The sequence below is a fragment of the Gorilla gorilla genome, chromosome 1 (genome assembly GCF_029281585.2).
Source record: "Gorilla gorilla gorilla isolate KB3781 chromosome 1, NHGRI_mGorGor1-v2.1_pri, whole genome shotgun sequence".
NCBI lineage: Eukaryota > Metazoa > Chordata > Mammalia > Primates > Hominidae > Gorilla > Gorilla gorilla.
The window spans coordinates 197,160,288-197,176,737 of record NC_073224.2 but is presented as its reverse complement, the minus strand read 5'-3'; the positions used below and the strand labels follow the sequence as shown (position 1 = coordinate 197,176,737).

Sequence of the window (16,450 nt, the reverse complement as noted above, 5' to 3'; positions counted from 1 at the left end):
GGCCCCTTATCCCTGTATACACTATCAGATTTGGCCTTGATTATGTTCCAGGGTCTTTACTTTGCTCAAAATTATTTAATGTGCTCAGATTCCCTCACATCTCTTTTTTTTTTTTCAATGATCCTGGAAATCCTTCGAATCCTTTTTTTTTTTTAAATTAAGAAAAATTCAGATACGCAGGAAAGCTCCTTTAATTCAAAACTTGGCTTTCTTCTTTTTGAAGAGCTGGGGAGCAAAGTGCAACTTTTATTTATTAAGAGAATATGCATCTAGTTAATCAGATTACTCTTACTGGGAGGGAGGTTGGTAGGGACAGAATCTTGTGCACACAACATATTCATGTGCTATTGAATGACTATCATGTTTATTACAATGGCCTGAACAGATGGAAGAAAGAACACAGTTTTTGTCTTTCATCCTATAATCTTATGAAATACAGAGGATGCATTATTATGCTGCCTCTGTTTCCCCAATACAATCTGTATTTGAGAAGCTGAAGAAAAAAAAAACTTTAGAGACAAACAAATTGAATCAAACATATTAACTATCTAAAATGTACTTTTTGGCCAGGTGCCGTGGCTCACACTTGTAATCCCAGCACTTTGGGAGGCCAAGGTGGGTGGATCATTTGAAGTCAGGAGTTCGAGACCAGTCTGGCCAACATGGTGAAACCCCGTCTCTACTAAAAGGTGTGGTGGCTCATGCCTGTAGTCTCAGCTACTCGGGAGGCTGAGGCATGAGAATCGCTTGAGCCCAGGAGACAGAGGTTGCAGTGAGCCGAGATCGCACCACTGCACTCCAGAATTGGTGACAGAGTGAGACTCTTAAAAAAAAAAAAAAATGAGGCTGGGTGTGGTGGCTCACGCCTGTAATCTTAGCACTTTGGGAGGCTAAGGCAGGAGGATTGCCTGAGCTCAGGAGTTGGAGACCAGCCTGGGCAACATGTGAAACCCTGTCTCTACTAAAATACAAAAAATTAGCCGGGCATGGTGGTGTGTGCCTGTAGTCCGAAGCTACTCTGGAGGCTGAGGCGGGAGAATTGCTTGAACCTGGGAGGCAGAGGTTGCAGTGAGCTGAGATCACACCACTGCACTCCAGCCTGGGTGACAGAGCAAGTCTAAAAAGAAAAAAAAATGGTGGTGGGCTGGGTGCGGTGGCTCACGCTTGTAATCCGAGCACTTTGGGAGGCCAAGGCGGGTGGATCACGAGATCAGGAATTCAAGACCAGCCTGGCCAACATAGTGAAACCCTGTCTCTACTAAAAATACAAAAAATTAGCCGGGCATGGTGGCAGACGCCCGTAATTCCAGCTACTCATGAGACTGAGGCAGGAGAATCACTTGAACCTGGGAGGCAGATGTTGCAGTGAGTGGAGATTGTGCCACTTCACTCCAGCCTGGGTGACAGAGTAAGACTCTGTCTCAAAAAAAAAAAAAAAAAAGTACTTTTTTAGCAGGACTGACCCAGGTATTGGTGTGTGTTCAGAAAGCTCAGGAGGCCTGGTATTAAGGCATGAATTTTGGAATCTGACCTGCGTTCAGATCCTTTGCTGTTTATTATCTGTGAAACCTTGGACAGGTTGCCTCATGTCTGTGAGTCTTAATTGCTAAAATGAGAAAGTGAGGTTATCATCTCCAGCTTCATAAAGGTGTTGTGAGAAGTAAATGAGATGAATGTAAAGGGCCTCAGAGTAGTTGAGGCCAGGGTTAGTGCTTAGTAGCTGTAGGTACTCTTCCCTTCCTTTCTTTTTTATGAGGCTCTTTTGTTTTTAAGTTGTTCGTGAAATATTTTGCATTTTTTTGTTTGTTTCTTTTTTCCTTTTTTTGGACCTCAGCCTAATCCATATTTTGCATTTTATATTAACTCTTCAAAATATAAATTCAAATTTTATGAGATTTATTGCTAACACCTTAAGAAAAGGGAGGGTTATTATAAGGCCACCCCTAATCTGGAACTACCTTAGCTCTAGAAATACCTACTCTCTCCTTGGCCATATATGGCTCCTCCTTTCTTTCTTTCTTTTTTTTTTTTTTTGAGATGGAGTTTCGCTCTTGTTGCCCAGGCTGGAGTGCAATGGCGCCATCTTGGCTCACAGCAACCCCTGCCTACCGAGTTCAAGCAATTCTCCTGCCTCAGCCTCCCGAGTAGCTGGGATTATAGACATGTGCCACCATGCCTGGCTAATTTTGTATTTTTAGTAGAGACAGGGTTTCTCCACGTTGGTCAGGCTAGTCTCAAACTCCCGACCTCAGGTGATCCATCCGCTACGGCCTCCCAAAGTGCTGGGATTATAGGTGTGAGCCACCACACCTGGGCTTTCATTCTTGGAACAAAATGCAAATTCTTTTACCATGGGCTACAAGACTGCACAATCTGGTCTCTGCTCTCTTTTTAAACCCTGTTGTACACATTGCCCATCACTAACTACTCTTCAGCTGCACTGGCCTCAAATGCCTGCAAACTTTTTTTTCCAGCTTTTTTCATGGTCGGTCCTCTCCTTTCATTTAGACCCAAGTCAAATGTTATATCCTTAGTGAGGCCTTCTTGTCTGAAGAAGACCGTACCCTACCCCATCCAAATGACAGTATTATTAAATTGAATTCACATACCTCTAGGCTACATATACTTCCCAATTCCCCACCACTCCCTATTATTAAACTTCATAAAAATGAAGTAGCTTTTTCACTTAACTCATTTGTTATCTTTAACCTGCTTCTACGACATAATTGTGGTTATTTCCTTCATAACAGTGCATTGTTATGAGTACATATAATATTAGCTTTAATCATCTTTACTTTTTGGTATCAATTACTCACTGGAGCTGTGCTTTTAGGTAGCCACTAGCAACATTATGTCTGTTAAGCACTTGTGTTACGTTGTTAGTGTGGCTGAGGAACCGAATTTTGTATTTTATTTGATTTTAATTAATTTGAATTTAAAAAACCTGATAATTACTTCAATTATTGGAACTCAAGTATATTGAAACAATTTGAGTATGTGAATCAATTTTTTCACATATAAATTTTATTAAGTTTAAATACAGATGAAGTATTTCTGATGAAAATTTAGCATCCAAATTGAGATGTGCTGTGAGTACAAAATAAACACTATATTTTAAAGGCTTAATATCAAATGCAAAATATGGATTAGACTGAGAAGGACCAAAAAAAGAAACAAAAACAAACAAAAAATGCAAAATATTTCATTAACAACTTACAAATAGTGATTACATGTTAAAATGAAAATGTTTTTGATATATTAGGTTAAGTAAAATGTATTAGCTGAGCACGGTGGCTCATGCCTGTAATCCCAGTACTTTAGGAGGCTGAGGCAGGTGTATCACTTGAGGCCAGGAGTTCGAGGCCAGCCTGGCAAACATGGCAAAACCCCATCTCTACTAAAAATACAAAAATTAGCCGGGCATGGTGACGCATGCCTGTGGTCCTAGCTACTCAGGAGGCTGAGGTGCGAGATTTGCTTGAACCCGGGAGGCGGAGGTTGCAGTGAGCCTCTGCACCACTGCATTCCAGCCTCTGTGACAGAGTGAGACTCTGCCTCAAAAAAAAAAAAAAAAAAGTATTGTTAGAATTAATTTACTATTAACGTGGCTACCAGAAAATTTAAAATTTTATATGCAACTTGCCTCATATTTCTATTGAACAGTATTAGACTTGACTTGCCATCTTGACAAAGGCAGGGACTTCTCTTTCCTGTTTGCCAGTACACCCAGTGCCTAGTATGGTGTCTGACACATAGTAGCTGCCTAATATACATCTGTGGGACAGATAAATGACTCAGTTTACTTGTGTGGTTTCTGTTCACTCATAACACTGGTTTATACCTGAACTTTGCCTTAAGACTCCTCAACTAACCAGCAAATTATCTTTAATATTTCTTAGTTCAAGTTCTAGTTTAATCTCATTTCTTTACCTTAATTGTGTATAATCAGCTTTTCTTAAAAGTAAGGTGGAAGTTTTTGACAGATTTCTATTGCCTGAGTGGTAATCCTTCCCAGCACATGAATTTGTCACATTAGTCTCTCCTAGCTTTGAGAATTTGATCTATTTTAAGAAATGTCCTGGCTGGGCTCAGTGGCTCACGCCTGTCATCTTAGACCTTTGGGAGGCCGAGGTGGGCGGATCACCTGAGGTCAGAAGTTCGAGACCAGCCTGGACAACATGGTGAAACCCTGCCTCTACTAAAAATACAAAAAGTAGCTGGGCATGGTGGCGGGCACCTGTAATCCCAGCTACTCAGGAGGCTGAGATTAGAGAATTACTTGACTCCAGGAGGCAGAAGTTGCAGTGAGCCGAGATTGCGCCATTGCACTCCAGCCTGGACAATAAGAACGAAAACTGTCTGAAAAAAAAAAAAAATTTCCATTGCCTTCAGTTGCACTTTGTGGCACATGACAGGTAGTCTTGTGTGTACATTATAACTCTGTTTCAGGTCCACATCATAATGCAGTCTTTTAAAATACATTTTAAGTAATAATTAGAAATGCACATATAAGTTAAAATTTAAGTAGTTGTGATGTAAATAACTGAGGAAATGGTCAGATTAACGTATACTTTCTCAGTTCTGGGGGTGTGGGGGTCACACAGAAAAACCCGAATACTTTCTATGTGTATCTAGATTTCTACCTTAGCAGATGATAAGGGCCAGATCACAAGTGTCTTTTAATTATTTAAAATCCATCCCTGATTTCACAAGTGTTTAAACATGAGAAAATGGAGACCTGAGAAATGTGTGGTGTTTGTTAGGTAAAGAGCAGGAGGAAAAATGGATTGGTTGGAGGAGAGGATATATTCAGTATATTTGGTAGCAGGAGAGAGAGAAAGAGAGAAGGCATGCTGGAGAACCAAAGAAGTTCAGTGTAACTGCAGTTCATAGCGAAGGGGTGGAAAGCTATGGGAAATAGAAGAGAGCACTTAACTCTGTGGCGTGGAGTCATGTCAGGGTGGCCTTCTCATGACAGTGCTGAGTGGGGCCTCGGATGAGTGGGAGGCTATGGGGCAATGGCGAGAATGGGAAAAATATTTTAGGCAGAAGCAAAATATTAACATAACCCTGGGATCAAGATAAGAACATCATAGAAGTCTTTTCCTCTTCCAACCCACAGTTTAGTTTTTTCTCACCTGTAGGCTGATGAATTCATCCGAGCAAATGCCACCAACAAGCTGACAGTCATAGCTGAGCAAATCCAACATTTGCAAGAACAAGCCAGGAAGGTAAGGAATGACTGTTAGACAGGCTTTCATTTTCTTTATTTAGTTCTCAGGATTGGCTGAACTTGTTTATAATCATTGTGACTTTTTATGTCTTTAATACCTCCTAGAAATGTCGAGGTATTGAGTAAAATAGAAGGAATAAGCTTAAGAGGTTAAGTATAAGTTTCTGTTTGTCTGTTTGTTTGTTTTTGAGACAGAGGTTTGCTCTTGTTGCCCAGGCTGCAGTGCAGTGGCATGGTCTCAGCTCACTGCAGCCTCTGCCTCCCGGGTTCAAGCGATTCTCCTGTCTCAGCCTCCCAAGTAGCTGGGATTACAGGTGCCCGCCACCACACCCTGCTAACTTTTGTATTTTTAGTAGAGATGGGGTTTTGCCATGTTGGCCAGGCCTGTCTTGAACTCCTGACCTCAGGTGATCTGCCTGCCTCAGCCTCCCTTGTTTTGTTTTTTCCAGAAGAAGGTTTCATGAGGTAAAGCATTTAACAGGGGAATATGTTTTCATTTATAAAAGAGATGTACTTAGCACAGAAAAATAGGAAAGAAGCTTAAAAATTACCCAGGGTCATTAATGCTCAACATTTTGAAATATCTTTTTTTTTGAGATAGGGTATCACTGTATCACACAGGCTGGACTGCAGTGGTGTAGTCTCGGCTCACTGCAACCTCTGCCCCCTGGGCTCAAGTGATCCTCTAGCCTCAGCCTCCCAAGTAGTTGGGAGTACAGGCATATGCCACCACACCTGGCTAATTTTTTGTATTTTTAGTAGAGACAGGGTTTTGCCATGTTGCCCAAGCTGGTCTCCTGAACTCAAGTGATCCACCTGCCATGGCCTTCCAAAGTGCTAGGATTACAGGCATGAATCACTGTGCCTGGCTTGAAATATAATTTTTCTAAAGGCATTTTTACAGCATAGCAGCATAGTCTAATTTTTGTTTCTTCAGAATAATCTGGATCTCAGAAGTGATTCATTGCTATGGGTGAGCAAGATCCTAAGCACTGAATGGTTTCCAAATTTTAATTGGGATGATCACCAAATGTGGGTGCCTGTTATCTCCAATACCTAATTTGTTACATATCTGTGATTCATAGGTACTGGAAGATGCTCACAGAGATGCCAACCTGCACCATGTAGCTTGTAATATAGTGAAAAAACCTGGCAACATTTACTATCTCTATAAACGGGAGAGTGGTCAGCAGTATTTTTCCATCATTTCTCCAAAGGTAAGAACATACATTGTTTGCCCAAAAATCTACTCCAGCCTCTGAGAAATTCTTGGTATATGTGTGAAAATGTAGACATGTGGATTGGTATATGGTTTCTTAGAAAATTGGGGGTGATGTGAGCCCAGACATGACTCTAAAAAATATACCTGTGCTTAAATTATTTCACTCATTTTCTTCATTAAGGGAGGGGTCTGATGTGTAAGGTAACTGCTTTCCAAAGGTTGTTCTGACTAGTATGAAGTGAAAAGCCAAAAAAGAGATTGTGGCATGATTAGGAAATGAGCTCAGTTTGTTTACAACCCACGCTGATGGGAACTGCCTCCTTTGCCTTCTCTAGGAATGGGGGACAAGTTGTCCACATGACTTCCTTGGTGCCTACAAACTACAGCATGACTTGTCCTGGATTCCATATGAGGACATTGAGAAGCAAGATGCTAAAATCAGCATGATGGACACGTTGCTAAGCCAGTCAGTGGCCCTGCCTCCATGCACTGAACCCAACTTCCAGGGACTGACTCACTGAGAGTGGGCTCTGACAAACAGCTCTCACAGGACCTGGCTGTCAGCCTCCTTGTTGCCCCCACTGTTGCCTTGAGAATTGAAGACATGTAGGTGAATCACAAACTTCTTGGAATGAGACCTTGTGTGAATGTAAATGCTGTCATTATGACTTTTAATTGGGATGGGAATAATCATTGAGACAGAGTCACTGTCTTTCGGGATCCTCTTTGGACCACAGATACCCAAGTCAGTCAGTTTCAGAGTACTGGCCAGTGTACTTTCCTTCTTCCTCTCCATCACTTCTTCCCTTAAGTTAAAGTGTTAGAGAAGACCTTCTCCCCATAAAAAGGTTGGTGGATCGTTTTCCAGAGAGAACTGTTTTCAGTCTTTTTTTTTTTAATATATATATATATAACTGGTAGTATTTAACATTGGGGTTGAGGCTGTCTCACAGTTGGTGCAACTCCAGTTTAAAATTCATCTGGGAACGAGAATGTTGAGTAATGGAGGGTGATTTAAAAAACAACAACAACAACAAAAAACACCTGGCTTGGCTGGACCAGAGAGTGTGTAATTCTGGGATTTCTGTGCTGTTGATGAGGTTTGTCTTGCCCCTTTTGCTCTCTCTGCCTTGCTAGAGTGACAGAATCTGAGGCAGCAAAGGCCAGGTTTGGGGAGAGTCAACTTTGAAACTCACAAATTTTAGACTTGGAAGAGACATTGGATGCTGCCACTAATCATTATAGAATCCACTGTGTAGTCTCCCAAGTTGGAAATCCCAGGCTCAGCCACCTGCAGCAGAACAAACCCATTTAAATGGCTACTTAACACTGTGGAAGAGAGTAAGGCAGTAGAGTGAGAAACAAGAAAAACAGCCAAATTGTTGTCTGTGAGTTAACTCAGATTGAAATCCATTTTGACCAGAATTATTCAAGAACTTAACAGGGTTTTGGCAAAATTACTGTAGTTCTTATTCTGACTAGGCTCTTGTAGGACTCTACCTTCTTTCCTATCTGTTTGGTGGAATTAGCTAAGTTTATGGATTATTTCGCATGGCTATAATCTATTGCAATATGCTGTAAAAGGAGGGAGAGATGTGTACTTGAACTGACAATTGGCCAAATTTCTCTCTGGGAATGATGTTCCTGATGCTGATCTGCTTGGTAATACCCTCCCCGGGCCGCCCCCCCATTCATGGTCTTTCCTCATAAACTGCATTTCTTCTGAGCTGTAAGAGGTCTACCTAAGGCCTAGCACAGGATGGGGCTAGAATCTAACAAACTCACTCCGATGATACTTGGTTGCTCGGTTCACATGGGAATGCTCTTTGGACTCAGCTGCAGAGATCTTTTGCTCAGGTGCTGCAGAGCCGGATGGAAGAGACATTAGTGGTACAGTAGTGGATTCTGACTACAGAAAGTTTCCCAGGTTTTCAGAAGGTTCTGACCTGCATGATGATGACACATTTTGAATAGGTGCTTTATTAGTTACAGATAAACAAATTACTGCAAACTTAATGGTTTAAAGCAACACCTATTTATTTCAGAGCTTACAGGTTAGGAGTTCAGGCACCATTTCATTGGGTCCTCTGCTTCATGGTTTCTCTGAAACCCTGGAAGGCTGAAATCAAGTTATTGGTCAGGGCTGTTCTTATCTGAAGGCCTGAGTGGGGAAGGATCTGCTTCCAAGCTCACTTAAATTGTTAGCAGAATTTCTTTTCTTTCCTTTCTTTTTTTTTGAGACAGAGTCTCGCTGTGTTGCCAGGCCTGAGTACAGTGGCTCAATCTCAGCTTACCGCAACCTCCGCCTCCTGGTTCAAGCGATTCTCCTGCCTCAGCCTTCTCAGTAGCTGAGATTACAGGCGCACGCCACCATGCTCAGCTAATTTTTTTATTTTTGGTAGAGACAGGGTTTCACCATGTTGGCCAGGAGGGTCTCTATCTCTTGACCTCATGATCCACCTGCCTCAGCCTCCCAAAGTGCTGGCATTTGAGCCACCATACCTGGCCTGTTGGCAGAATTTCAATTCCGCAAGGGTTGCTGGCTTCAGGGGTTCCACTAGCTGACTGTTGGCTGGAGGTTGCCCTCACTTCCTTGCCACACGAGCCTCTATAACATGGCAGCTTTCTTAAGCAAAGTAAACAAGGATTAGAGTCTGCTAGCCAGATGGAAGTTACAGTATCATGTAGTCTGATCACAGAAGTGACATTTCATCACCTTTGCCGTAATCTGTTGGTTGGAAGCAAGTCACTAGGCCAGCCCATATTCAAGGGAGGGAGTTATACAAAGGCATGTATACCAGAAGGCAGACATCATTGAATCATTGAACAGATCCTAGAATCTATCTGCCACAGTGCTCAGTTGAGAAGAAGAAAGGAAAATTCTAGGTAAAAAAGGCAATATTACAAAGTGGTTAAGTGTGATGGTGTCAAAGTCACAGATCTGCACTTGACTGTCAACTCTGACAAAGCCTCCCAGCTGGCATCCCTGCTTCCCCCTCTATCCCCTCTCCAATCCATTCTGCATGCAGTCATCAGCTTGATCATTTGAAAATGCCAAATCTCCCTCACTTTTGACATTTCCTAACCTAAAGAGTGGGAGAGCAGTGACTGAAAAGAGAGAAACTGCCTTCTGTTCAGTAAGATGTACTCCCTGCACTGACCACCAAGGGGTGTCATTGCTCTTTCCTGGTTAAGCCAGTTACCACACTTGGGAAGGGCTAGTGGCAATGTGAGGTGATTTGGGGCACCTCAGAATGGGAAACTAGGACCCAGTGATTATATACAGTAATCACTTTTCATTTACCCATCCATCTGTTCACCTGATAATTTCATTAGTGTTAAGTGCCTTCTAGGTTCCAGGTTCTGGTGAATAATGGAGCTGAATAAGAAATCACAATTTCCAGGGAGCTCACGTATAGTAGGGAAGGAAACAAGTTAACAATTACAAGATGCTCTAAGAAGGGGTGTGATAGAGGTATGCATGGAATACTATGGAGCTCCGGGGAGGGGTTCCTTACTGAGCTTGGAGAATTTGGGAAGACACTTGGAGGAGCTGATGCCTGCTTGGTGTTGAAAACCATACAAGTTAGAACTTTCTGGAGGCTCCAATTGCCCTTTCATAGGAAGTTTGTCTTTTGGGGGTTGGGGTAGGGTTCATTTTTGGATGGAGTTTATTTGTGAATGAAGAAAGTGACATCCATTTAAGCCATATCAACCAAAGCAGTCCTGGCAATGAGGAGGGGTGGAGTGAGATATGTCCTGGCTAGAAAATCCTTGTGTCTAAAAGCTAGGAGATAGTTGAAGACGGGGAGGAAAAAACATTCCAGACAAAAAATAACATGGAAGGGACATTGACCAGAATTGACACGACATTTGGGGAATCGCAGCCAGTTAAACAGGAGAATATGGACTGGGGACTATGAGAGAAGAACTAATGGAAGGATTTGGGGAGGCTGGTAATATTGGCAGCAGAGGTTGGGTAGAGGGAAGACAGGAGCTTCCATCCCTAATCAAGGCAAGGGATGATGGGAGTCTGAATTAAGCAGTAGTAGAATGAGAGGGCCTGTATTTCACCAATTACAAGGTGTACTTCCCCCCCCCCCCCCCCCACATTTTGGTGTCTGTCAAACTTGGACACTTCTAAAAGTCAGTGGCATGTCACAGTTTAAGTGGCATTTTTTCTTTCTTAGAGCTACATAAAAGAATCATAACAAGCTGGGCGCAGTGGCTCACGCCTGTAATCCCAGCACTTTGGGCGGCTGAGGCGGGCGGATCATGAGGTCAGGAGATCGAGACCATTCTGGCTAACATAGTAAAATCCCGTCTCTACTAAAAATACAAAAAATTAGCCGGGCGTGGTGGCGGGCGCCTGTAATCCCAGCTACTCGGGAGGCTGAGGCAGGAGAATGGCGTGAACCTGGGAGGTGAAGCTTGCAGTGAGCCGAGATTGCGCCACTGCACTCCAACTTGGGCAACAGAGCAAGACTCCATCTCAAAAAAAAAAAAAAAAGAATCATAACATAGCATCTTACATTTGACGAAGCATGGCACATTGAAAGTACAATCGATTGCCATCTTGTTAATAAAATGTCAGAGGGATTAGAGGAAAGACTCTTAGATGATGCTTGAATTTCTGGCTTGAGTGTCTGCATTGAATAGTGGGGATCCCCTCAACAAAATTTTCAGGAGGAGGAGGATATCCCTGTTATTTTCCAGAATAATCAGTGATACTCTGTGATACTGATAATCTACCTTGTTGGCCCTTACCAAGTTACTGGGTGTGAGTAACAGCTGACTGTAGCTCCCTTTCTCCACCCTAGTGCTCTGGAAGGAGGAAAGGAGAGCTGGCTTGTATCTTACTTTCTCAAGTTATCCGTCCACAAACATGAAGAGTATTAGTGTTACAGATACAAAGATGATAACTACTGTCTTATGAGCCTTTATTCTGCTAAGTGTATCCATTATCTCTTTTAATCTTCACATAACCCACCATCAATGAGGTATATAGTATTCTTATGTTACAGAGCAGGAACATCTCAGAGATTCTGAAACTGGCCTGTGGTTATACAGATGGGAAGTGGTAGAGGTCAGATTCAGACACAGTCCTGTTTGAGTCTGACCATAACCTTAATCCTGTTTGGGCCAATTAAGACAGTCGTAAAAGATCTCAGTATAGAGCTATAAAGAAGTTAAATCACAAAAGTGATAAAGTGAGTTTTTTTGTTTGTTTGTTTGTTTTTTTGAGACAGTCTCACTGTGTTACTCAGGCTGGAGAGCAGTAGCTCAGTCATAGCCCACTGCAGCCTTGAACTCCTGGGCTCAAGTGATCCTCCTGCCTTAGCCTCCCAAGTAGCCAGGACTACAGGTATACACCAACATGTCCAGCTAATTAAACATTTTTTTTTTGTAGAGATGAAGACTCACCATGTTGCCCAGGCTAGTCCAAAATTCCTGGCCTCAAGCAGAATAAGATGTTTATATGAGATACTATTGGAGTAGTTCACTTGAGCGTTTAGTGATAGGTATGTAGAGGATGTATATCAAGGTATAGAGAAGTTAAGTAACTTATTTAAGGTCATACAACTTATAAACAATTGAGCCCATATCTCTGGCATTAAAGCCTGGATATAGAACCCCCATCAGAAGATAGGGTTCATTCGTTCCTTTAAGGAGCTGGAGCTTGGGAGGAAGGAGCTACAGTGTGCCTGGAAAAATTTCATTTCTGTAGTCTTAAACAGCATTTGATTCAGTGGAGCAGTCTGTACTTGAAAGCTTTTTTCTTCATTTTGATTTGTAATATTATCATCTACTGCTTTTCTCTACTTCACTGACTGTACCTTTTCTGTGTCCTGCTCCTCCTCTTCCTGACATCTACATTCTGAGGCCAAGTCTATGGCCCCCTCCTCTTTCTCTCTACTAAGTGGTCTAATCCATTCCCCAGGCTTTAAATGCTGTCCACACGCTGCTGACTCGCATACATATCTCCAGCCCTCATCAGTCCCCAAGTTTCATGCACACTTGTTTGTCCAACAGCCTTATTTGATATCTACTTGACTTGTAGTCATTACAAATTTAATGTGTCCAAATCTAAATTCTTGAGTTCATCCCCAAAACCTGTTTCACCACCAGGCCTCTCTCTTTCCATCAGCACCTGTCTCACACTTGTGGCAGCCACAACAAGAATGACCTAAGTCATTCTTGATTTCTCTTGTTCTCCCCATACCAGTCAGCAAGTCCCAGCTCTGCCTTCAAAATGTATCCCAAATGTGACTGCTTCTCTTCACCTCACCCCTTTCCCCCTTAGTCCAAGCCACCAACATGTTCAGCCTGGACAATGCAGTAATCTCCTAACTTGCCTCCCTGCTTCCACAGAGGCTGTCAGCAGCATCTTTTAAAACTACAAGGCCAGGCACGGTGGCTCACGCCTGTAATCCCAGCACTTTGGGAGGGTATAGCGGGCGAATCACGAGGTCAGGAGATCGAGACCATCCTGGCTAACACGGTGAAACCCCGTCTCTACTAAAAATACAAAACATTAGCTGGGCGTGGTGGCGGGTGCCTGTAGTCCCAGCTACTCGGGAGGCTGAGGGAGGAGAATGGCGTGAACCTGGGAGGCGGAGCTTACAGTGAGCGGAGATCGCGCCACTGCACTCCAGCCTGGGCGACAGAGCAAGACTCTGTCTCAAAACAAACAAACAAACAAACTACAAGCCAGATCACAACACTTCTGTTAAAAAAAAAAATCCCAGAATTTCTCATTTCTTCCCTAGATTCTATGTGATCTGCCACTCTCAGGACTCAGCATGTTCCTGCTTTGCTGACCTTGCTGTTCTTCCCACACACCAAGCTCATTGCTGCTCATTTACATTTGCTGTCTCATCTGCTTGGAGCATTGCCTCCAAGGTCTTTGCAGGTTTGTGTCTTTTCATCCTTTAGGTCCCTGCTGAAATACCACTTCCCTGATTACCCTATCAGAAATACCAACCCTTCTCACATTAAAGTGGTTCTGATTCTGCTTTGTTTTCCACAGCATTTAGCACAACCAGAAATGATTTATGTTTTGCTTCTGTTTATAAGTTCTCTGATTATAAGTTCTGTGAGGACAGAGACTGTCTTTGTCTTGTTTACTGCTGTCTCGAGCATCTAAAATAGTGCCTGGCGCATGATAAATACTCTTTATAATGAATAAGTGGGCCAGGCATGGTAGCTCATGCCTGTAATCCCAGCACTTTGGGAGGCCAAGGCAGGCAGATCACTTGAGGTCAGAAGTTCAAGACCAGCCTGGCCACCATGGTGAAACCCCCATCTCTACTAAAAATATAAAAATCAGTTGAGTGTGGTGGCGGGCACCTGTAATCCCAGCTACTCAGGGGGCTGAGGCCTGAGAATTGCTTGAACCTGGGAGGCGGAGGTTGCAGTGAGCCGAGATTGTGCCACTGCACTGCAGCCTGGGCGACAGAGTGAGACTCCACTTCAAAAAAAAAAAAAAAAGAATAAATCAATGGATGGACATCTGCAGCTCTGCACCTATATCCTGTGAAGGATCCAAGTCAATGCAGTTAATAGAAATATAATGTGAGCCACATGTGTGATCTAAATTTTTCCAGTAGCTACATCAAAAAGTAAAAAGTGAAATTAACTTTAAGAATACATTTTATCACCAGGTGCAGTGGCTCATGCCTATAATCTCAGCACTTTGGGACTCTGAGGCAGGAGGATCGCTTGAGCCTAAGAGTTCAAGACCAGCCTGGCCAACATAGGGAGATCTCATCTCTACAAAAAATACAAACATTAGCCAGGCGTGGTGGCGTGTGCCTGTGGTCCCAGCTACTTGGGAGGCTGAGGTAGGAGGATTGCTTGATCCCGGGAGGTCCAGGCTGCTTTGAGCCATGATCATGTCACTGCATTCCAGCGTGGGTGACAGAGTGAGACCCTGTCTCAAAAAAATAAATACATACATACATTTTATCTAACCCAACATATCCAAACTATTAGCATTTCAACAAATTACTAAAAGAAATTATTTTACATTCTTTTTTAAACTAAGCATTCAAACTTTGGTATGTATTTTATACTTATAGCACATCTCAATTCAGACTAGCCACCTTTCAAGTGCTCAGTAGCCACATGTGGCTGCTGGCTACCATATTAGCACAAGTGTAAGTAGCCTAACTTACTGTTCCTGTTCTGTACTTCCTGTGAGATCCAGAATGAGGGAAGCTAGAAACTTCTGTTAGGGGGGTATCTTTCTCAGCTACCCTGCTTCCTTCCCCTCTCCTGAAGGAAACTTTGGGGATGTCCAGGCTAATAGATGTATGATCATATCCTTAGATTAATAATGCTAATAATTGAGCTTCTACTCTCTGCCAAGCATATAATCTCATTTAATTCTGACAACAATCCCATTTTACAGATTAGGAAACAGGTTCAGAAAAAGTAACTTGTTCACGTTTATACATCTGGTAAGTGTTAACGCTGGAATGTAAACTTGGTTTAAAGGTAAGCTGGTATAATCATTACGCTACAATTTTTAATTTGCCACTCTTTTTTTTTTTTCCGAGATGGAGTCTAGCTTTGTCGCCCAGGCTGGAGTGCAGTGGTGCAGTCTCGGCTCACTGCAGCCTCCGCCTCCCAGGTTCAAGCATTCTCCTGCCTCAGCCTCCCGAGTAGCTGGATCTACAGGCACGCACTGCCACACCCGGCCAATTTTTTTTTTTTGTATTTTTAGTAGAGACAGTGTTTCACCACGTTGGCTAGGATGGTCTTGATCTCCTGACCTTGTGATCTGCCTGCCTTGGCCTCCCAAAGTGCTGGGATTACAGGTGTGAGCTACCGTGCCTGGCTAATTTGCCACTTTAATGGGCCACATGGCAGGGAGCAATGAAGAGAAACACGTGGATGGTCAAAGGAAGCTGGTCTGACTCAGGCTGGGGCGTGTAGCAAACCTTTTGTTGCCTCCGCCCGGTTTCTCACACACCCTAGGTCTGACTTTGGTATCACTGTTTTCAGGTCTCAGCTCCACTAATTATTAATGGTGTGTTCTTCAGTAGAATCAGCTGTCTGATCCCCTATTTCCTCTTCTGTAGGGTGGGAATGCTAACACTAACCTCAGGGTAGCTGAGAAGTTCCAGTGACATGATGAGAATGTCTGTACAACATGTAGCCCAGTACTTGCTGTGTGGTGTTCTCAGAACATGCTTGGTCTTAAACTCCTCTTTCCCGGGCTGGCTGCAAGGAGAGGCAAAGTGTCACTTGACCTCCTAGCTCCCTTGCCCTTTTATATTCTCCTGTGGGGTCCTCGCAGTGATCCCTGCTCCAGTGTCGCTTCCGGTGGACTGGTGAGGATGGGGCACTATCTGAGAACCCATGCCTGAAATCCTTACCCAATACCAAAAAGTTTCTTTCTGTAGCACTTTGTCAGCCCAGCTGCCAAAGATAGTCACCTCTGAGATGCTCTTATCCCCTCCCTCTCGCTGCTCTCACCCGTGGGAGTCCATCTCACATGGGCTCCTGAGGGGGCTCCTTCTTCCCATCCCATCTGTTGCTCACCTGCCTCCTGCCCTGCGGGATTGCAGATCCTTCCTCCAGAATGCCTGCCAGGTTAGTCTAACAACCTGACCATGTCACCTTCCTACTGAAAAACTTTTCTTCAGGAATTGAATCCAAATTCCCTAGCTTGTCATTCATCCAAATAGTATTCCTATGTGCCTATGCCCTTCCTATAGGCACAGCGAACAGTAGCGAAGCAAACGTACAAGCAGCCCTGCCCGCGTGGAGCTTACCTCTAGGGGCGCAGGAGAGGCTGGGCCCAGCATCCCGGCACAGCCTCGCCTCCCCAGCGCATTTCCCGCCCCACTCCGGGCCCACGCGCCTGGGCCGCCGTCTCCACCATGAAGCCTTCCCAGCCTGGCCCAGGTAGAGGAGACGTCCCCTTCCCTGGGACTCCTCCATTCCCCACCGCCCCCACTACAAGACCTGGGCTCCCCTGGAAACTG

General features: G+C 43.7%; 1 protein-coding gene and 1 long non-coding RNA gene across 2 annotated transcripts in view; one reads left to right on the top strand and one right to left on the bottom strand.

The window, feature by feature from the left end:
- The window catches only part of C1H1orf50 (chromosome 1 C1orf50 homolog), a 12,600-nt gene extending 1,220 nt beyond the window's left edge, over window positions 1–11,380 (top strand). Inside the window, exons 3-5 of the mRNA XM_031013139.3 lie at window positions 5,145–5,231; window positions 6,319–6,450; window positions 6,791–11,380. Coding sequence (XP_030868999.1) covers window positions 5,145–5,231; window positions 6,319–6,450; window positions 6,791–6,976 — 405 coding nt within the window. The 3' untranslated portion in view covers window positions 6,977–11,380. The remainder of the gene's footprint in view (window positions 1–5,144; window positions 5,232–6,318; window positions 6,451–6,790) is intronic.
- Window positions 7,505–16,450, bottom strand: LOC109024688 (uncharacterized). The gene is made up of 4 exons (XR_002004177.4): window positions 16,238–16,450; window positions 15,563–15,683; window positions 8,241–8,401; window positions 7,505–7,746 (listed from the first exon to the last, which is right to left on the bottom strand). It is a non-coding gene; the product is annotated as an uncharacterized lncRNA (long non-coding RNA).